Below are 21,048 nucleotides of genomic sequence, written 5' to 3'. Positions count from 1 at the left end.
CCGTCACTTCCGCCGTCCTAGTCCAGGACTCAAAGGACCGGAGGCTCTGATCGTCTTTAGTACGAATTAGGGAGTTTCGGTTTGGAGTCCTTTGCGGACATTGAGGGCAGGATGACGGAGGCTTCGCGGTACTCCAGAGGAACGCAAACGAAATGAAGGGAACTCGGGAACTGAGTATGGCCACGGAACCTTAGGAGGCTGGATTGGAAATCCGATAGGAAGGAAGAGAGACAGCGCCTGTTGGGCCACGTGACTGGAAGTCAGGGACCGGGGCGGCGCTGGGTGCTAGAGACGGCGTGGTGAGGAGTGTTTGGGGCGTGGGGAGTGACGGGGTCGTTTGGCAGCCTCTGGCTTATCGTCTTTGGGTCTTCAGGAGGAAGAAGGCTGGGGTCGGTAGGTTGGGGACGGGGGAGGCTACCAGAAAGATGTAGGCCATGGCTCACGCCCGGAGCACGAGCCCTGCGTTGGGCTTCGGGGCGCTGGTTTGAGGTCGCGCGTGGCAGGGGCTGTCAGTTCTTGGGGAGCACAAGCTGTTCCAAAGTGCGTTGGTGGAAAACGTGGAGTTAGGGCTTGAGCAGAGTCTCCAGGGATAAAATCTGGAAGTAACGCAATAGGAAGTGAGACACAGGTCCAGGCCACCAATTTGACGTAGAAGGTGCAGGGAAAGCAGTTGGAGGGCTTTTTCCAGGTGTGAGAAGAACCAAGGGAAAGAACTATTCTAAGTAGATAGAAAATTATTTTTACTCTAGAACACACTGAGTGTATGCACAGCCTTCATGAAAGCTGACAGAGAAGTGAGGCGCCTGTTTGTGGGTGGCCTTGGCCAGAACATTTCCAAGACAGACCTGCAAAATCAGTTCGGCAGATTTGGAGAAGTTTCTGATGTGGAGATCATCACACGAAAAGATGACCAAGGTAAGTTTGTAGTCTTCATGGGTCGTTAAAGGCAGATAAAATTTATATCAAGTATAACAAAATAGCGGAACCCCAGAGTGAATGTTAGCGCTAACTCTGAAAGTGGTATGTGCTTTATTACAAGATACTGTGCTGTGTGTGCCAGCCCCCTGCCCTATGCCTTGAAGGTGTTATGTAAAATGTGGAACCTGCCCAGAGTTACATTTCTGAGATCAAAAGACGTTCTAAATTCCGAAACATCTTCTTTCTGAAGCCTGCAACTTTCAATTTCCAAAGCAAAAGTTCTAATATTTGCTAAGTAACCTGTTAGAATATTACTAACATACAACAGTTGAAACATTTCTTTCACTGACTGCTTAATGCTTTTTTTTATTTGAAATATTGCGATAAACGTGCTTAGAAAAATGCAATCTTTGTATCCAATGAAAAATAAACAAGATTTTTTTTTTTGAAAGAGTAAGATTCCAAGAGTCAGTTTATAAATTTAGAAACTTGGTCAGTTTTACATTGTTCTCTGGGTAAGAGTTTAAATTTCTTTTTTTTTTTTGTTTTTAGGAAACCCGCAGAAAGTCTTTGCATATATCAACATCAGAGTAGCAGAAGCAGATCTGAACAAATGTAAGATTGTTATATGCTTTCTATTTGCCAGTTCTTGTCACTGTGTAACTTTGGTTCTAAATCTGAACCATAACAGCCACTTGTAAAACATCCAGAGAAATAGCCATGGTCGACAGAATTCAGACATCCTACAATTCAGCAAGTTTAGGTCCATCCCATTTGGTGTTAGCAGACATATGGCAGCAGATTGCTCAAAAATGATATTCTCAAATATTTTGGACAAGAGAACCCATGTTCATAGAAACTGCCTGTGAGCACATAGCCCACTGGATATTATGCCATACTCCCCCTTCCTGGTATGTTCATTTCTCAGGCAGCTAATTCTTGTCATTAAGCACCGTTTGGAGAGGGCTTCACAGTATGCCCTTATAAGACCATCTCCTTAAAATTACGAAATCACTACCAGTAAGTTTAATAGAGCTCAGGGCAAATTGTGCTTCAACAAAGAAGGAAGGGGAGATCATTGGTACAGCCAGTGATCCAGGAATGTGTGTGAGTAATTAGAGGCTGGAAAGTAAAGACGCTGAAAAGAACATGCTAATGGAGAAAGAGGGCCATCAGCCTTCTGTGTTCTCATTGGAAAAAAAAAATTGATCTATCCTCTCGTTCAGTGAGAAATAAGTGGTGGTTAAGAATACATCAGCTCTGCTGTGTGACCTGTGACAAGCTGTTTAAACTAGAAGCTCCAGTTTACTTATCTGGTATATGACAAAGATACAGCTGACCTCATAATACCACCGCAAAGATTAAATTGAGTAATATGTTTATACTTAGCGTAGTAATGACCATATAGAAATTCTGTTCGTGGTTATTACTAACAAAGCTGATAGCAGGTATTGAGAAAACTCAGCTACTGGGGTGTAGCAGTTGAAACACAGTTGTTTGTAGCTAATTTCTTTGCAAATTACACAGTGATAATTACTCTGAGGTGATAAATGAAAGTTTTACAGGATTTCATTGTCCTCTGATTCACCCTCCGAAATTACGTTCATGTTTTATAGTTTTAGTGTGGGAGATAACAATAAAATGTTAAATAAATGTCAGCCATTCACCTGAAGTTTCTGGCATCACTTTGTGGGGGAATGATAAATCTTGCTTTACATTTTACACATTCGCTTCATTCAGTTTTTCCAGGAACGCTGGACGATAGAGAGCTTAAGGACTCCTGGGGTGGGTGGCTCAGCTGAGACCGGAACCTAGGCCTTTCCTCCCCAGGTCGTGGTTTCTTTATTCTGTGTCTCTTTTTGATAAACACATGTACTTTTCTTGAAAGTAACGAATTAGAAAAAGCACATGCTGCCATATATTTTTGCATTGCCTGTATTTGAGTAATACTTTACTTCACAGGTATGTCTGCTTTGAATAAAACAAAATGGAAAGGTGGAACACTACAAATTCAGCTAGCAAAAGAAAGTTTTTTGCACAGGTAAGATTTATTCTGCATGGGTTTAAACTATTCCGTTACTTGTAAATGGTTTTATATACTCAGTTGATTTGAAAGTATCAAATAATATGTTATAATAATCTTGGCAAATTCAAACATAACAAATAGAGCTAAAATCCCTTTCAACTGTAACTCCCCACGACCCCAGCCCCACCAAAAAAGATAATGCAATGCATTTACATGTGTTTGGGTTTTTTTTAATTTTATTTATTTGACAGAGAGCACAAGCAGGGGGAGCAGCAGGCAGAGGGAGAGGGAGAAGCAGGCTTGGCTGGGAGCAGGGGCTTGATCCCAGGGTCTCGGGATCATGACTTGAGCTGAAGGCTCACGCCTAACCAACTGAGCCACCCAGGCACTGCCAACATGTGTTTTAACTTGAAAAACATATACCTATTTTGTCTTTGTAAACACAGCCTTCTGTGGGTTTGTAGATCTTCCCCCTTTTTTGTAATGATGGTAGCTATACCACAGGGTACATGGTTATCCCCCTGTGATGATAGACATTTAGACTATTTGCACTTCTCATAATAGATGACCCTTGAGAATGGCTCCTGCATAGTGCAAGGGTTCCTTGGGTTTATGTCCACAGGGGAGTTGCTTTATCATAGGCTTATGTACATTTAGCATTTTAATATCAAATTGCTTATGATGATTTTGGCTGTTAATGCTAGAGTCATACAAAGACACAAAGATAACAGGAAGTCCCTGTATGAGAGGCACACGATTAATTATGCAAGTGATTTAAGAACAAGACAGTGTAATAACCATTAGAGCATTTTAAGATCCTACACGGTATTATTCTCAGAAAAAAAAGGTTAAATAAGGAACAGTTCAGGGATGTACAGCTGGAGCAACAGGAGAGTTGATTAGATTGTTCTAGGCCCAGGAAATGGCAAGGTCTGAAACAAGTGGCAGGCAGCCTACTGAAGGCATGTTTTGAAGAACTGGTCTGTTGAGAAAGGTGAGAATCTGACTTTGTTCTTCAGCTCAGGGCTTCTGAACAGGGTAGCGGTGGGACTTTATTCAGTAGCGATTCAGGGCCTACTCTGTACAGGAACTGGAGCACTGTTTCCGAGCAGGGTGAGCATGCTGTGCTGCTGCTTTGGAGTATCTGGGCAGCCATGCCTGAGGAGCTTGAGTCTGACCATCATTCTGGAAAGTGGGATGTAAAAGAGACAGACCAGAGGCAAAGAAGCCCCTGATGACTGGGCAGTGCAGCTGTCCAGGCCTGAATAAGGTGGAGTTTGAATTGGAAGGTTGAGATGGCATTCTGCATTCTCGTCATTAAGAAATAATGAGGACTTGGCAGATTGGGCTCTGAAAGACACCTCTTCCTCATGAAGAGTGAAGGGACTGAGGATGGAGAAAATGCTAAAAGTAAGTAAGCAGAAGGAGAAAATTGAGAGGGCCTTAAAGATCACTGTAAAGTCAGACAGCCTTACGGTATTAAAAACAAAACACTAAATAGCACGGTTGGTTATTTTAATTCTCTTATTTATATATTTTTTATTCAGATTGGCCCAAGAGAGAGAAGAAGCAAAAGCAAAGAAAGCAAAATCAACAATAGGCAACACCAACATTTTGGAAAAGATGGGAGTGGTGGATTTCCATGTGAAAGCTGTACCAGGGACAGAAGTGCCAGGGCACAAAGTGAGTGTCCCCTGGCAGCCTGAGTAGCCTAGGCACCGAGTCCTGAGACCGGGGGACCGCGGGGGCCATGCCTAGAGCAGTTGCTTTTCCCCTGGCTTTGCAGCACTTAGCATAGGCAGTGCTTTATGGTTTTCACAGTGCATTTACAAGTCCGTGTAAGCACAGTGCTCCCTCATTTTATAAGAAGAAATCAAAACCCAAGTGGAGGTGGGTCCTCCAAGAGACATCGGTGGTGAGGCATACAGGATTGTGCCAACTTTGTCTTTTTAATGATTGGTGTTTTTTGTTAGTGTCCTGCATGGTTTATGTGGAACTCATAGCTGTCCCACTTGTCCTTCCTTTTTTTCTTTCCTCATACACTTTCCTTGAGAACTCCTATTTCATCATCAGAAACAAAACCCAATAGTAATCGTGGCCCACTGTGAATTTGATTTTTTTTTTTAAGTTGTGTTTATGCATTGTGGTTATTCTTTTCCATTTGTGACATACATAGTAAATGTATTCTTTTTTCTTCTTTTAGAATTGGGTTGTGAGTAAATTTGGAAGAGTCTTACCTGTCCTTCACCTAAAGAACCAACATAAACGTAAAATATCCTTTGCAATTGGCCTTTCAAAGTAACTTTATTTACCACAGCAATGGTTACTTGCAGAAGTTCACTTCATCCCAGTTGAATTTCTCTGCCTCTGTCAGTAAATCTTACATGCTTAAATTTTATGTTCTCCATTTCTGTGCAAGGTGAGACCTTCCTGCTTCCATGTGTGAAACAATGAGAGGTTCATGAGAGACCGTGAGGAGGTTTTATGCTAGTGAGTGACAACAGTGACACTTGTCGGAGAAGCCCTTGTACTGATTAACTTTTACATCCTCTGTCTTGATTGACATGGATTCAAAGCCATTGCCCAAGGTGCTAAAGAAGGGCAAGGGGGCTGGCTGTGGTTAAAGAAGGCCCTGGAGAAGGTGGGGCATGGTTTGCCTTAGTAGAAAGTGATGGGGAGAAGACCAGGCAGGAGGAAAGCAGTAGGTAGGAATATGTAGACGGACAGGAGAATGGTGGGCAGAGAAGTTGTGTGCATCCTGGATGAGCAAACGCAGAGGCCTGTTCCCTTGAAGAAACGAAGTCAGATTGTCCCGGTGAATTCCCAGCATCGTGGACTTGTGGGCAAGCTGTATTCCCAAGGGATGCATTACAAACAGTTGGATTCATCAATTGCTGGGGAGCACACAGCTGATGGTCCGGTTGTCTGAGATTAATAACTGCAACAGACCACTACCCCCTGGGGCTAGAAAAGCACAGAGGTGTGTCCTCATTGCTCACAGCTGCTGTGCCTCCGGCACCCCAGAGAACTGGCCACACCTTCTTCTGCTCTCCCGCCAGTGGCCCTAACGTCTGGGAAAGCTGACTTCCTTTCAGCCTTCCCTCTGTGGCAGCCACCGACAGCAAAGAGGAGGACGTTGAAGGACAGTGTGAAGCTGGCCACGGACACTGCCTGGCATATCTCACATATTTGGCACTCATTCAGTAGTTACCAGATGCTAATTTAGTACTTACTAAAAGTCCTAAAAGGACTTTTCAGGAGTGATCACTGAAAGCAACTTAAACTTGCCTATTCATGTGTGTTAGGAAACCAGCAAATGCTAGCTGTTATCACAGCACTTTGACATTAACTAGAAATTTTCTGGATGACGTCAGCAATGGAACAAGCCTAGGAAAGAATTATTAGCTTCCTAATAAAGACCTACAAGATGCAGAGGGAGAGCAGAATGGATGTTACTGAGCTGGGAGAACCAGGCTAGAATGAGCCGGGACTGAGAAGGCAGGAATGGCCGAAAGTAGTTGGAGTAAAGCACACACAGCATCTAGCTCTGTCCTGCTGGGCGCCCCTCTGTACTCTGCTTTACGGTATCAGCTCAGATTTATAGAAAACCTCATGTGGCCCCTATACCTGTAGTAGAAGCTTCCTGGGTTTGCTGTTCCTGCCAATTAACGGTGATGGTGCTCAGTTTTAACTCTGGACATGCCAGTGCCACAGACCCTAAGGTCACCTAGTGAAGTGCTCATCGTGTTTGATGGGAAAGGGAGGGCAGGCCGAGTAAGTGACCTGCTTGAGGTCATACAGTGCTCCCTGTGCTTCACCACACTGATGGGTTTTCCTAAAACCTAGTGCCTCTGTTTCGTTCCTTGACTCTGGTAACATCATGAAGTATGACCCATCAAAATACTGCCACAACTTAAAGAAGATCGCAGATGATGTCACACATTCCACCCCTGTGTCCAGCCTCACCTGGGAACTGGAAGGAGGGGATGACCCCATGAGTAAGAAGCGACGAGGGGAGTTCTGTGCCATTCAAACCCCCGCCCAGAAGAGAATCAAAGCACAGAAGGACAAGGCGACTGCTGCTTCTCCAGCTGTGAGAGCAGGAGCCCTCACGGTCCCGGGAAGTCCACATCCCAAACAGCAAGAGGTGGCACAGGAAGCGCCCTGTGAGCTCATTACTGCTCCGTTGCCCCGTGTCCCTGCTTCTCACAGCCAGAAACCTAACAGTATGTTTGTTCAGACTTCTGGTGTGGGAACTGCCAGGCGCAGAAATCACATGTCTGATGATGATACCGATTCTGAAGAAGAGATACGACTACTGATTGCAAGAGAGGAAAGCCTGGGGAAAACTATGTTGTCCTCAGTGGGTGACTCTGCAAATGAGTCCTTCGAAGTCGTTGGGGGGGACTTCAGGTCAGGTGTTCACAAGCTGCATTCTGTAACAGCTCTAGGTGTCGGTAACGTCTCTGACCAGGATGGGGAAGGTAATGCCCTGGGAAACGATTGCAACTATGATTCAGGAGATACAGACGAGATCATTGCAGCAAAGAAAAAGACCAGTAAAGTCAAAAACAGTGCAGAGTTTTCACAAATGGAAAAGTATGCACACAAGAAAACGCCTTTGAAAAATAGAAAGAACTGTGAGCTTTCTGATCCTTGTGTTAAAGGAGAAAAAAGAAAGACCAAGCCAGATGGAGCCATCAGTCCTAGGGTTACAGCCCGCTGCAGCAGCAGGGAAGATGGGAGTTCTGCGTCGGAATCCGCTGAGTCTGCAGGAGATGAGGAGTATGAGGCCATGATGAAAAACTGCCTCCATGTGCAGCTCACCTTAGCTGATCTGGAACAGCTGGCTGGCGGTGACCTGCAGGCTCTGGAAGAAGATCCTGAGAGCGGTAGCCAGGAGACCACCGCCAAATGTGACAGGACTCTGGGGGGCCTGCACAGAGCCCGGCCATGCATCTGTCCCGAGGACATTGTGGCTGCCCTTTTAGAAGGAGAAGAGAACACCTGTGGAAAGCAGAAACTGAAGGGAAATAACTTACAGCCGAAATTCCAAGCTTTCAAGGGAGTAGGCTCTCTCTATGGAAAGGAATCAATAAAAAAACCCTTGAAAGAAAGCGTTCCCTCTGACAATATAAATAAAGATCAGAATTCCTTTAAATTTGATCCCAGTAGCATGTCCATGGAGAAGGGGTCACCACCTGCTAATGGCTCATCAGGCAAACTAACTCCTCTCCAACATGCAAAGAAGGCAAATGACCCAAACCAAACTCAGCCTCAAAAGAGATGTTCTCCTTTCCAGAGCCAGGATCACGAGATTGTGTCTCCTAGCAGTTCGGAAGAGGGAGGTAGAAATCCGGTTTCTAGTCTGTTGCCATTAAAAGATAAGAAAATAAGTCTTGGTACAATTACTCCCAAGGTAGGCTTTGATGAAGACTGCCGCCACAGGACTGGGGAGACCAGAGACGGCTCCAGACAGAGCAGCCACCCAGCACTTGGGAAAGCACCGGAGGGCTCCTCCAGGAGAGACGCTCAGGGAAGCAGCACCAACTTCCCACTTCCTGTGAACAGTTGGTCTGATGTTCACACTAAGGAGAAGCATGCTGACAATCAGAAGCGTTTGGCAGCCTTGGACGCAAGGCAGAAAGCAAAGGAAGTGAGGAAGAAGCTGGTTCATAATGCCCTGGCGGACTTGGTGAGTGCACTCCCAGTCTGGGTGCCACGAGGCGACCCTTCCTTCCCGTGAAGGTCTGCGTGCCGCTCCAAGCTCCTTGTCCCAGCACCCACCCGTTTCACATCGTGTCCCTTGAGTTAGAAGCTTTTGTCACCTTATGTCTTTAGTGTATACCAGAGGAATTGAGTTTGATTTACTGAATTGAGTCTGTTTACTGAAAACATTCTTACTTGTTTTAATCTAAAGTTTGCCTCATGATTTCTTTTCCTTTGGAAGCTGTCACTGGTATAGTTCAGTGACATGTCCTGATGTGTCTGAATTTGCTAACAAGTCACTTACCAGTGATTTTTATCTCACTAAGATTCACGATACTGACTCTATTCATTCCTTCAACAACTCTAAGTGTCTGTGAAGTCCCAGGTCTTCACAGGTAGTGCTAGACTTCTAGAATGAGGATCGTGGTCCCTGCCTCTGGCGGTTGTTGGCTCACAGTGTGGTGGGCACAGGGCCCAGAGAGAGAAGAGTGCCGTGCACCGCAGCAGGTCAGCTGGGAGGAGGGGCGGGGCGCTTCCTCAGCCTGAATGGAGTCTAAGGAAGAAGGATCAGTGCGAAATGGTCAGAGGCAGAATGTGGAGAAGGGAGAGGAAAGGCATTCCATGGGGAGCAGTTTGCAGTCAGTGTAACTGAGATGTACAGAGGACGAGGATGCTTGAGAGAGCGGCAGGGCAAGTCGTGGGAAGGCTGTGGAGGTTGGACTTTTATTCTGTGGCTGTGGAAAGGAAGGGGTGAAGATTTGCTTATACGTATTAGAACAGGAATTGCACACTGCGGCTCACAGGCCATCAAGCCCATGGCCCATTTTGGTACAGCCTCCAAGCTCAGAATGGTTTTTACATTTACAAAGGGTTTTTAAAAAGGACCAAGATTATATGTGGTCTGCAAAACCTAAGATATTACTCTCTGGTCCTTTACAGAAAACATTTGCCAGCGTTGATCTGGGAAAGATTGTTTAGGCCATGACAGACAACAAATCAAACTGGGAAATCTGGGACCAGGGAGTCTCTGGGAGGTCATGAGCCAGAACCAAGGCAGTGACAGTGGGAATAGACTTAAAAGATACCAGCAGGGTCCACACTTGGAGCTTGGAGACCAACTGGACATGGAGAGGAGGAAGTCTTAAGTTTCCATCTTGGGAGATAAGTGGATGGTGGCATTCACTCTAACGGATGAGAAGGGGCCTTGGCGAGAGAAGGAAACAAGGGGCTGTCTTAAGGTTTAATGCCTTTGTTGACTGCTCTAGGATGGTCATCCAGAGGACAAGCCAACACACATCATCTTTGGTTCTGACAGTGAAACAGAGGAGCAAAGCCACCTGGGAGAGGAGCCCGTTCAGGTAAGTCGCTCAGAAAGTCCATGTGGGCATCCCGCCACTCTCACAGGTCCATTTCTTCCTGCCGCATACCAAGACCTCCCCACAACTGCCACGTTCAACATCAAGTCCTCCTGAGCCACAGTGAGCCCTAGGGCTCCCCCGTCCACACACACACCAACACCAGGGACGTTGGAGGTTTTCCCCCACGTGAATCTATCCTCCACATCATCTGCCAGGTAGCACCAGCACTAGTGAACCCTGCAGAAGGTGTCCTCTGTAATAACTGCACCCCCCCCAACGCAGGTGCACTGGGAGCCTGCAGATTAGTGACCCAAGTCTGGGAGATGCATCTGGGTTCCTGGTTCTTCAGTGTGAGAGGAAGACTGCGTTAAGAAGGAATTGCAGATTGCCTCTGTTGTTAATAACCACTTCTGCGTGCATCTGCATTCTAGGAGGCCGTGAGCAGAGCATCTGGGAGGCTGTTTGACAGCAGTGAGGATGAAGAATCTGGCTTCGAAGACGACAGTCACAGGTTCAGAATTAAACCTCAATTTGAGGGCAGAGCTGGGCAGAAGGTTAGTGAAGACTGAAAATAATCCCACCTACAACATGTCCTTGTTGGTGACACAGTGTTTCCATCCGGGTAAGTGCAGGCAGACCTGGAGCTTCGGTGTTTATTTGAATGGTTCGTGGGTCGGTGAGGTTATGCAAACACTAATGTAGCAAATTCCAGGGTGAGGGAGGTGCACTTGGAGGGTCTTCTGTGGGAGTGTGGTCTTGGAAACATGACTCCCAGCTGTCCGTGTGTCTGTCTGTGTAGCTCCTGGACTTGCAGTCTCACTTCGGCACTGACAACAGATTCCGCATGGACTCCCGATTTCTGGAAAGTGACAGTGAAGAAGAACAGGAAGGTAAATACCTCCCTGTCCAAACAGTCCTGATGTCGGAGCTAGGGGACCCTGAGAAGTCATCTGGTCTAGGAGAAACTGCGCCCCATACTTGGAACTGTGAGGCCTGTGGCCCATGGGCTACTTAACTCAGTCCTCCTTGAACTTGTGGGTACAGATTTACTCAGAAAGTTTCAGTGGCTTGAAGCTGCCCAAAAGGACAGGAGAGGAAGGCATCCACCACAGACTGTCTTCCTCTGTCCTATACCTGGCCTGGGGGAGATGGGGACCCCACCTGGTAGGAGTGCAGCAGCGGGTCCGGGGGGGGGGTGCGGTTGAGGGGCGCCCGCCTGGCCTCCAGGGTGCATGCGGAGGTAGGTGTTGGAGCAGCAGCAGGTCCTGGCGGGGTGGGGGACACGGTTGAGGGGCGCCCGCCTAGCCTGCAGGCTGCACACAGGGGCGGGTGTTAGATTTGCCACTGAAAGCCATCAAATGCAGATTTCGTTTTCATAATCACAGGTGAAGATGGGACTTTTCGTTTGTTGGTCATGAGACTTCTGAAGTCCCTGTGGCATTGAGGGTCATGGGGTCACGGAGGTCAGGGAAACAGGGTTGGACGTTTCTTCTCCTGTCTCAGTGCGCTTTGCTCACGGGAGGTGCTTGATGATTATTGGATAATTGAAACTGCTCAAGTCACGTTTACCAAGAGATTACTAACTCTCCCTTTCTCTGTAAGAGGAAAATGATGAGAAAACAGCCGAGGAAGAGGAGCTTGCTGCAGAGAAGCTCAAAGCCCTGAACGTCGTGCAGAGTGTTTTGCACACCACCGTGAGCAGTTCTGCGCACAAAGGATCGGCAGCTGCCAAGAAATTTAGGTGTGGTTTCTACTCCATCCCGTTCCACCCTGTTCTCTTGACATAAGTGCCTTATTGAACTTGGTTTAAAACTAGGCCATTTTAAACGTCCTGGGGAGGGCAGTTGACAAAATGTATCAGACCCTTAAAAACATACTATCTTTGACCCAGTGGCTCACTTCAAGAAACTAATCTTTAATTTTTTCTCTATTTTTGTGCTTAGATGTCATAGCAATATTGCTTTCAATAATGAAGCAATTGGACAGTGGTTTAAATATGAACCATAGAACCATATAAATGTAATTTTTCATTATAGAAAATTTTAAACACATAATTTATAGAGACTGGTATCTTGAAAGCCCTGTACATCAGCTTCTACAGTCACCAACATGTGATCAATTTTCCTTTCTTTTGTTTTTTTGGGGGTTTTGTTTGTTTGTTTTTCTTTAAAATAAGCTCTACACCCAACAGGGGTCTTGAACTCACGACCCCGAGATCAAGAGTCACGTGCTCTACAGACTGAGCCAGCCGTACGTTTACTCACTTTCCCCTTTTTTCCCCACTAAAATATTTTATGCACATCCAATTTTATCTGTATTTATTTTAGTCTGTGTAAATTAAGTTTTAATTAAAAAAAATTCAGGGAAACTCAAAACTCAAAACTAACTTAAAACATGACCTTCTAACAAGATCCTGATACTTTTCTTTGTGTGGTTTTTGTCTCGCTCAAAAATTGGAATTGTCCCAACGTTGAATTACAGTTTGTCATTAATTTTTTGCATTAGGTTCCAGTTCCTCTCTGCCAGCTTACTCCTGTCTGTTGTTCACACAGGGATGTCGTACATTATGATCCAACGAGGAATGACCACGCCGCTTACGAAAGGAAGAGCGATGATAAACCAAAGGAAAGGTAAATCAGCTACTTCTCTCTGTAGCAGGATCACAGGAATTAATCTCATTTCAGACCCTGAGAGAAATAGATAGTAACCCGTACCCATCCGTTGGTCTGCATTGTATTTAGTGTAAGACTGGGGAGGGAAGAGTTAGAGTGGAGTTACTGCCATAGTGGAGAAAGTCTTAACTTGAAACAAAGGAATCTCATGCCTGTACACGACATGTGCTCCTAGGTGAGTGTGGTGCCCCCTCCCTCCTTGTATTAGTTTCTCGTGGCTGTTGTAACAAGTCCCCACAAACTTACTGGCGGAAAACCACAGAAGTTACTTTCTGGCATTTCTGGAGCCTAGGAATCTAAGGTCAAAGTTACTGGAAGAACTGTGTTCTCTCCAGAGGTCCAGAGGCAAATGTCCGTGTCCTGCCTCTCTCCTGGCCTCGGGTGACCGCGACAGTCCGTGGCCACATTTTTCCATCTTCACATGGCCGCCTCCTCTCTGTGTCTTTCATCTTTGTGTCCGTTATAAGGACACTTGTGATTGCCTTTAGGGCCTGCCTGCATAATTCTGGGTAATCTCTTCTTTGCAAGGTACTTATAATAACTTATTTTTCCAAGTAAGGTAATGTTCACAGGTTATAGAAATTAGGGCCTGGACATATCTTTTTGGGGGCAGCGATTCAGTTCACGACACTGCTTTCGTGTGGTAGAGCTTCTGTTTCCCGTGCCTGCACTGTCACGCTATCAGCCTGATAAAATACGGCAAGTACATGGAGCAACCAGTAACCCTGCCTGGTTTAATGCCTTCATCTCCTACTGTTAAAGACAGTAAAGGCAACGTGGTATCCTGAATTAGATCCTAGAACAAAAAGACATTCGGTGGAGACAGTGGGAAATGAGAATGAGGCTTGAGTTTAGTTAACAGTAATGAATTGATGTTAACCTTTTAGTTTTTGTGACTGTGTCATAGTTACAGAAGATGCTGCCACGCCAAGAAACTAGGTGAAGGCTATTTGGGAATGGTGTCTTCCCCAGAGCAGGTGACCCCCAAGAGAAGGAGGAGGCCACAGTGTATTTTATGACCTAGTCTTAAGTCACACACTGACAATCTGCCTTATTCAGTTTTCTTGAAACAGGTCATTTAAGTCCAACCCATATACTTTGATGGGGCAGGGAGACAGATTGGAAACGATACCTCTTAAAGGGAGAAGTAACAAGGAATATATGGACATATTTAAAACCAGCATAATCCGCCCACTGGCCACGGATTGTTTACATCCCTGCCACATGCAGAATGTGCTCACCCGTCCCTCGATGGCCCAGAAGCCTCACTTTTACAAGATCTGTTCAGAAGCTGGGGTGCTTTCATCCAAATCAGATGTAGAGGCAAATAAGGCCTGATGGTCGTACTTCCTCGAGTACAGCACCATGAGTGCAGTCCTGATCAGAGACAGAGGAGAACTGTGAACTAGAGGACAAGTCACCTGTCCCTCCGTGAACACACAGTGTTCTGCTTTTATGAATACTTTTATATGTGGATCCTCTTGGTTTTTGAAAGAATGGGATTTTTTTTTTTTTTTTTTTTAGATTTTATTTATGTATTAGACAGAGATAGAGACAGCCAGCGAGAGAGGGAACACAAGCAGGGGGAGTGGGAGAGGAAGAAGCAGGCTCATAGCGGAGGAGCCTGATGTGAAAGAATGGGATTAGTTTTCCAAGGTGTTCTAATCTCTGGCAACTGCTGGCCTCTTTGTGATGAATGCGTCTGTAAATGTCACTGCAGTAAAGCAAAACGAAGGAAGCAGAGGGAGGAGGCCGAGAAGCTGCCTGAGGTGTCCAAAGAGATGTATTATAGCGTCGCTGCAGACTTAAAAGAAATATTTCAAACTACAAAAGTTACCAGTGAAACAGCAGACGACACACCATCTACTGAGAATCGTGATGGCGAGAAAGTCGATGTTCACCTCCCCACCAGTCCGACGACGGGGGCCGAGCAGCATGGCGGGTTCACATTCTCCTTTTTTGATTCAGATGCTAAAGATGTAAAGGAAGGTACTTTTTAAATTTTTAACATTTTCACTTCAGGCAGCTTGAACATAATGGATTGAGTCTACATTAAGTGTAATGATGTAACATTAGCTGAAGAAAGAATTATTTCTTCCACCTAAACAAACAGTACGAGATTCGGTATCGTATGGCCAAAACAACATGCCAGGAGCTGTGGGTAACAGCAAGACATTGTTTTTGCATGTAAGGGAGCAAACGTCTAGTTAGGTGCCGTGTGAAGGGAAGCCCGAGAGTAACATGCAGCATTCCTTCTCTGAGTGGAGATAATCACAAGGAAGTACATAGTAAGTCCTCTATTTAAGCAGCTTCGTGCCTTACATGCAGTTAGAAAAGCCAAGACTTGTGGAAAGCCAGTGCCATCTGGTAGGGAGAGGAGGAAATAGGCCACCCTGGCTTTAATACAGGTACACGGTCATCGATACATCAGTCCTTCCAGACTTTGTCCTTGGAGAAAACCAAAAACACCAGGACATACAATTTCACATTCCATTTCAGGAGGTTTACCTGTAGAGACCAGGATGAGCTGAAAGTTAAATGCCTGTTGCTTAGTGGTAGTCTCCCCTGGTAAGGGGGTCTGCTGCTCCTCACTTGTGTTCACGGTGGAATGCAGCTTTCCTGGAAGTTCATGGTAAAGGCAGGATGGCCACATCTCGGAGAGCACGTGCCCACCTGACCATAGTGTGTGCTGCGTTAAAGATGAGCAGTTAACGTAGCGTGCACGTGTTAGCAGATGAGCATTTAATGTCAGTTCTGTGGTCCTCCAGCACGAGGTGCAGAGATCCCGTGCTCCAGAATTTGTGTGAGACAGTGAGGCATCTTGTGCTCTGCTGTGTGTCCACTGGAGCGCCAGGGTCAGTCGCCAACTGCTGAGCAGAGCTGGTGTGACATTGACTGTAATTCCTCCAGCCGAGAGGGAGGTGTGGGAACCCTGCCTTGAAATGAGTGCTGAGACCCCTCAGCAACCTGGGAGGTGTGATTTTGGTGCTTTGGGAACCTGGGGCCCTGTCCACAGCTTTTTCAGCAGTTCCGGAGAGAGGGTTTGGGAATTTAAAGTGTATGCGTATGCTCCTTTCCTCGTCGATGAATAAACAAGGAGGGACACCTGGTCTCACTGCATCATGCTGTATTTTGGGCCTCTCTTGATAGCACGGGTGCCACCCTTTTGGTTCCTTTTAAATTATTTTGCCTGTTTATAAACCTTTGGTTTTTATGTCTTTTTATACTATTACTATATTCCTTATCAGATCACCCTGGCAAAGCCAAAAACAGGACACCTTCTCTCAATATTTGAAAATCAAAAAAGATACTATTTTAAGTTAATGGTTAAGATCTTGGACACTGAGAGATATGTGTGCATGGTGAAAGTGACCAAATGAATGTGTTCAGCTACAGTCCTGTCCCTTCCCGTTGTCATGACAATGCAGATGCCTACAGAGCTGAGCCTGTGAAAACCAGGAAGGTCGTCTGGCAGGGAACCCCTCGTTTCCAAGACAGCAGCTCCGAAGAGGAGGATATTGCTGAAGAAGAAACAGAAGGCAGCCAGCCCAGCCCCAGGTAAGCACTTTCTGTGTAAAACCTGAGTTAGACATGATGATACAAGTACACAAGACAACTTAATTTTCTTCTCAGCTCCTTCAGAGTCTCAAGCCTTTTTGTGACAGGGAGCATGTTTCCTCTTCTTCAACTTGGGTAGCACTGGGCGGGGGGTATGAAGTCCTGGGTCTGGAGGGAGGACATGGGAAACACTGGCAGATGGGGTAGTAATAGTGGGATGAGACCGTCAGCAACCAGCATAGGACTTAAACAGTCCTTGTTACCAACGCTTCAGATAAAAGAGAAGAATGTTGAATACAGAGGGTGGCGTCGCCTTAAATCAGGGCAAAATGGGCAAGACATAAAGCAGATCTATTTAAGGGATTGTTCATTTATATTTTCATTGTAAACATTTCATCTGAAATACTGAAGTTAACTAACCCAGGTCTGTCTGTCTCTCTCTCCCTCCCCCTCTTTTGCTTCAGAGAAGTATCATTACCTGAGAAAGAGACCACTAGATTTTTCTTTTTTTCTAAGAATGATGAAAGACTTCATGGTAAGTCCATTTCTCCATTAAATGGTATAGGACAGGAAATGGTACAGTTCTCAACACTGTGCATTCCAATAGTCTCACACGCATCCAAGAAAGAAATATTTGGCAAAAATTGTGACCCTTTGCCCTGTCGTGTGGTTTAGCTGTCCCTGTGAGACTGATGCAGGTTGGCTTCTTAAGCCCTGGAAGGTTGAGGACTCCGACCCCACCCCTCCCTCCCTCATTCAGTATCATCAACAAGGACTTCTGTGTTATGGGGACCTGCTTAGATGCTAGATGTGCAAAACTCCTGTTTTTAGGACCCTGAAAGTTCAGGCTTTCGGTGACCTCTTCTTAAAGCCTAGCACAAACAGAAACCAAGACACATAATGGTAAACGATAAGCAGTAAAATCCTAGCAGTGCTACATTTTCATTTTGTAAAAAACAAAATATTCTTAAAATTAGCATAAATTGGAAAAAATGTTAACTAGAATTGAAGCCCTTGATAATGCCAGTGCCTGCATACCATCCATTTTAAAGGCATTCATCCCCTGCCTTGTCTTTTTTTTTTTTATTTTCCCCTAGTAGGTTCTGATTTATTCTGGAGAGGAGTGGGAAGTGATATTAGCAGGAATTCTTGGGAGGCCAGAACAAACAACTTGCGGATGGTGAGTAACTGTATCTCCATATTGTCTCCAAATAGATGCAGTGCTGTCTGTGTGTTAGTATTTGCCAGGTGTAAGAGAGTGAGAGTAAGGTGTGAACCTGAAGACACAAAGGATGACACCTGAGACCATGATTTAAATGCTCACAGTGCCGGGAGAGGCACTGTTTAGGTCAGGCCACACTTGGTGCAGGTTAGCAGGCTGCGAAGAGCCGACTTAGGGGCCCGAGTTCCAGCCATGCTTGTGAAGTAACAGTAAATCATGAGATTTTTGGAAGACTGAAATATAGTTTCAATTGCAGACATTTAAAAAGTTTCAGTATTCCCTGTTCATTCACAGTGAGCACTCCCATAATGGTTTCCATAATCCTGACATTGAATAATCTAAATTTTACTTTATTGTTACTGAACACCTTTAAAATGATTTACATTTATTTTTAACAAAGGCTTGATACTATGTTTTTATAGGACTGCCGGAAGAAACATAAAGATGCCAAAAGGAGAGTGAAACCAAAATAATAACTGTCAGCATTGGTTTTGATATGAATGTGAAGGCTCACCTATGGAAATTGGGTGACACAGAAAACATTCTTAAATGAGAAAGAAGAATTCACAGTGAAGGAGTATTCAAAATCTGCCTGGTGGATATCACTCTGCTATCTTTTCCTGTGGATTTCCTCTGTATCTCTTCCTAAGTAATTCTTCAAAAAATTAACCTGAACTGTTTTTTTTTAAACAAAGCACAAGATAATCCCCCCAAATACTTTTTATGTATAATCTCTGTGCTATTCATAGTAACTACTAGGTATTTCTAGTACAGGGTTTACATAAGGTCTTTTTAAAATTATAGGTAAGAGCGTTTGTGTTTTCCAAATTCGGCTTTGTGTGAATTATACGCTACTTGAAATATTTATTTGATTGTATAGAATATACTTTACCTCCATTTTGTCTTTTTTTTTTAAAGAAGTTGAATACAAATCCGCCTGAGTTCTGTACTTGGGTCCTGATGTACAACTAACTGAAATGCAAGACATTTCAGACAAGTATCATAGAAGAGTTCTATGAGGACCAGGGAAGGATGCCAAGTAGAGTTTTCCTGTTCTTGGCCTCCAGGAATCAATGAGAGGCAAGCCCATTAATCCCAAAGTTCCGATTTGACCAGAGGTTTATGAAGATCCATGTGAGCTGTCAGGACTCTTGAGTCCAAAGAGGGAAGCAGATTAAAATGGTTAGGATTCAAGACAGGTGCGCCTGTCAAACTGCGCTCTCTTGAGTTGCCTTATATAGACAGTGCCCAGGGATGGTCCTTGAGCCACAGTGTGTTTATCTGGAATTAAAAGTATTTATTAATTTACATCTTAACCGAATATAAACTCTAGTGGGCTGGGATGTCATCTTGTGTCCCATCATGTCCCAACTGCCTAGAACCATGTCTAGCACATAGTGGTTGCTCAGTACATTTTTTTTTTCTTTCAAGATTTTATTTAAATTCGAGTTGGTTCACATGTAGTGTAATACCACTTCCAGGGGGAGAATGTAGTGATTCGTCAGTTACGTATAACACCCAGTGCTCATTATGTCCAGTGCCCTCCTTCATGGCCATCACCCAGTTACCCTGTCCCTTTCCACCTCCCCTCCAGCAACTAAATAAAGACAGAAAGGGAGGGCAACCATAAGAGACTTAAATACAGGGAACAAACTGAGGGTTGCTGCTGGTACGTACATTTTTTAATAAGCAAGTCCAAAGAACTAAGCAGCTGAAGAGTCTTTTGGGATTCCTGTGTTTCCCAGACTTGATGGAAAATAGGAAAACCAACGCTCAGCACGATAAATAATCCAAATGTACCACCATGTCTTGAGGCATATTACATTTGTATCCTTACTGCTGCATAACAAGTCATCCCAGTAAAATAATTTTGCTTGCATTAAGCAGTTTGGTCAGGACTCAGTTGGCACCCCTCGTGCCTCCTTCCCATAGTGTCACTGGAATGGCTCAGCTGGCACTGGAAGATCCACTTCTAAGACTCAGTGCCTTTCCCTGCGTTTCCTCCCAGTGGCAACTAGGTTTCAGAAGCAGAAGCTGTTAGTCTCTTTCCACTGTGTTCTACAGGTCACAACAGACAGCCCAGCCAGGACCAAGCAGAGGGGACACAGACCATCACTTCTCAGTAGGAGAAGTGTCAAGGAATTTGACCATATTTGAATCTGTCACACCCTCCATCTTCAAAGCTGACAAGTGACATCAAGTATCCTTGCCTACCCCTAATTTCTGCTCCCCAGATACAACCATTTTACACAATTTTGTGTTCTCTGATATTTCTCTCCATATCTCTACCTAACATGCTTATGCTGTGATTTCTTGGTTGTTTTTTTTTTTTTAAGATTAATTTGAGAGTGCATACGCACCCATGTGGAGGCACCAGCGGGAGGGGCAGGGACGGCGGGGCGGTGTCTGAAGCCCACTACGCTGAGCGCAGAGCTGGATGCAGGGTTCTATCTCACCGTCCCCAGAACACTACCAGAGCTGAAACCAAGAGTGGACGCTTAACCGACTGCGCCACACAGGCGCCCCCTCGTGGTTTTTTAGTTTTAGACATTACGTTTTGACTCCTAACAAGTGAGGAGTCAACTCTGATTCAAGTTGTATATTTCAACATTTAACTTTTTTTCTAGAATCTTTTTTGCCACTTGCTCAACTTCTTTCTGGATTGTCTTACACCTTTCAACAGTACCATGAAATGTTTCTCAATCCAACTTCTAAATGATCAGACCTGTCCTTTCCCCCCACACACACCTGGACACGTCTATCTGGCAGTCTTCTGTCCTGCTCAGTAAGCTGAAGCAACACCACTAGTGAACGTTCCTCCCTAGAGTCTCCCATTTCAGCAAGGCAGCCAGACCCCCTGACTCACCCTGGAGTGTGACTGACTGTTGAATGGATGCTTGCACAAACCCTCCAAGCGCTCACACGTGCTGGGCCGTCTACATCGTCTCGGATGACTGTTCCTGTCCCTCTAACGGATGCAGTAAGCTGCTACAGAATTACTCTGCACTTTTAAGGCCTAAACTTTCCTTCACAGTCTGGTGCCAAAGCCCAAGGTCCGCTGCCCTTTGCGTGGCTGCAGCTTCCCTTTGGTTTTCAACCAGCGGATCCAGAAGGTGCCAGGCAGACCCACAGCAGTCATAATTGTAAGCGAGCAGATCGATAAGCAAATAAACTGTTTTCGTCACAAGAAATGTTAAAACAGTGGTAACTGAATCTGGTCAGCACGCACTGCCGTCCCTTCCGTTGTTACGTGTCTGCACGTGGCCCTTCCCATAGCTTGTGCAGGCGGATGCAGGGACCTCCGGAGGGGCTGCGGGGCCCACTGACCGCAGGCGCCGCCCTTCCCCGAGGACGGGCCCTGTGGCGGCTCCGGGGGCCTGGGGCGCACCTCCGGGCCAGACCGCACACTCGCGTGGAAGGCGCAGTGAGCGGGCGCAGCAGCAGCCACTCGCCGCCACCCAAAGTCCCCAGCACAGTGCCCACCTCACGGCCCCCGCGATCCCACGAAGCTCTACCGCGGCGGCGCGCAGCCGCCTTCCCAGCGCGCACCGCGGCGCTCGTCAGGGTGGGCGGGGCCTGCGCCCG

At 45.7% G+C, this 21,048-nt stretch overlaps 1 protein-coding gene and 1 long non-coding RNA gene across 6 annotated transcripts; one reads left to right on the top strand and one right to left on the bottom strand.

Moving 5' to 3' along the window:
• Positions 1–7: 7 nt before the first annotated feature.
• Positions 8–18,395, top strand: NOL8 (nucleolar protein 8). Of its 3 annotated transcripts, none has more exons than XM_057305643.1 (17): positions 8–299; positions 750–915; positions 1,471–1,533; positions 2,881–2,959; positions 4,492–4,627; positions 5,148–5,218; positions 6,824–8,639; positions 9,919–10,011; positions 10,443–10,565; positions 10,811–10,901; positions 11,614–11,752; positions 12,564–12,641; positions 14,404–14,672; positions 16,112–16,241; positions 16,706–16,776; positions 17,339–17,421; positions 17,886–18,395. In XM_057305643.1, the coding sequence occupies exons 2-17, from the start codon at positions 777–779 to the stop codon at positions 17,934–17,936; spliced, it is 3,432 nt and encodes a 1,143-aa protein (XP_057161626.1). In that variant the 5' UTR covers positions 8–299; positions 750–776; the 3' UTR covers positions 17,937–18,395. The 3 variants fall into 3 exon arrangements, with proteins under 3 accessions (XP_057161626.1, XP_057161627.1, XP_057161628.1); XM_057305644.1 differs by having other exon boundaries at positions 8–393; XM_057305645.1 differs by having other exon boundaries at positions 8–915; positions 17,342–17,421.
• Positions 5,230–21,036, bottom strand: LOC130542373 (uncharacterized). 3 transcript variants are annotated; one of them, XR_008956911.1, is made up of 4 exons: positions 20,947–21,022; positions 14,521–14,654; positions 13,925–14,060; positions 9,356–10,870 (listed from the first exon to the last, which is right to left on the bottom strand). It is a non-coding gene; the product is annotated as an uncharacterized LOC130542373 (long non-coding RNA). The 3 variants fall into 3 exon arrangements; XR_008956910.1 differs by lacking the exon at positions 20,947–21,022 and adding an exon at positions 20,330–20,940; XR_008956912.1 differs by lacking the exons at positions 13,925–14,060; positions 14,521–14,654 and having other exon boundaries at positions 5,230–10,870; positions 20,947–21,036.
• Positions 21,037–21,048: the final 12 nt, after the last annotated feature.

Source organism: Ursus arctos, unplaced genomic scaffold (assembly GCF_023065955.2).
Source record: "Ursus arctos isolate Adak ecotype North America unplaced genomic scaffold, UrsArc2.0 scaffold_33, whole genome shotgun sequence".
NCBI lineage: Eukaryota > Metazoa > Chordata > Mammalia > Carnivora > Ursidae > Ursus > Ursus arctos.
This window is presented reverse-complemented; position numbering and strand designations above follow the sequence as displayed.

Excerpts from the sequence above, each read along its gene's own strand:
- NOL8 (XM_057305643.1), top strand. The coding sequence starts at position 777 with ATGAAAGCTGACAGAGAAGTGAGGCGCCTGTTTGTGGGTGGCCTTGGC. Across the intron at positions 2,960-4,491 it reads AAAGAAAGTTTTTTGCACAG|ATTGGCCCAAGAGAGAGAAG; the intron begins GTAAGATTTATT and ends TTTTTTATTCAG. Across the intron at positions 11,753-12,563 it reads GCAGCTGCCAAGAAATTTAG|GGATGTCGTACATTATGATC; the intron begins GTGTGGTTTCTA and ends TTGTTCACACAG.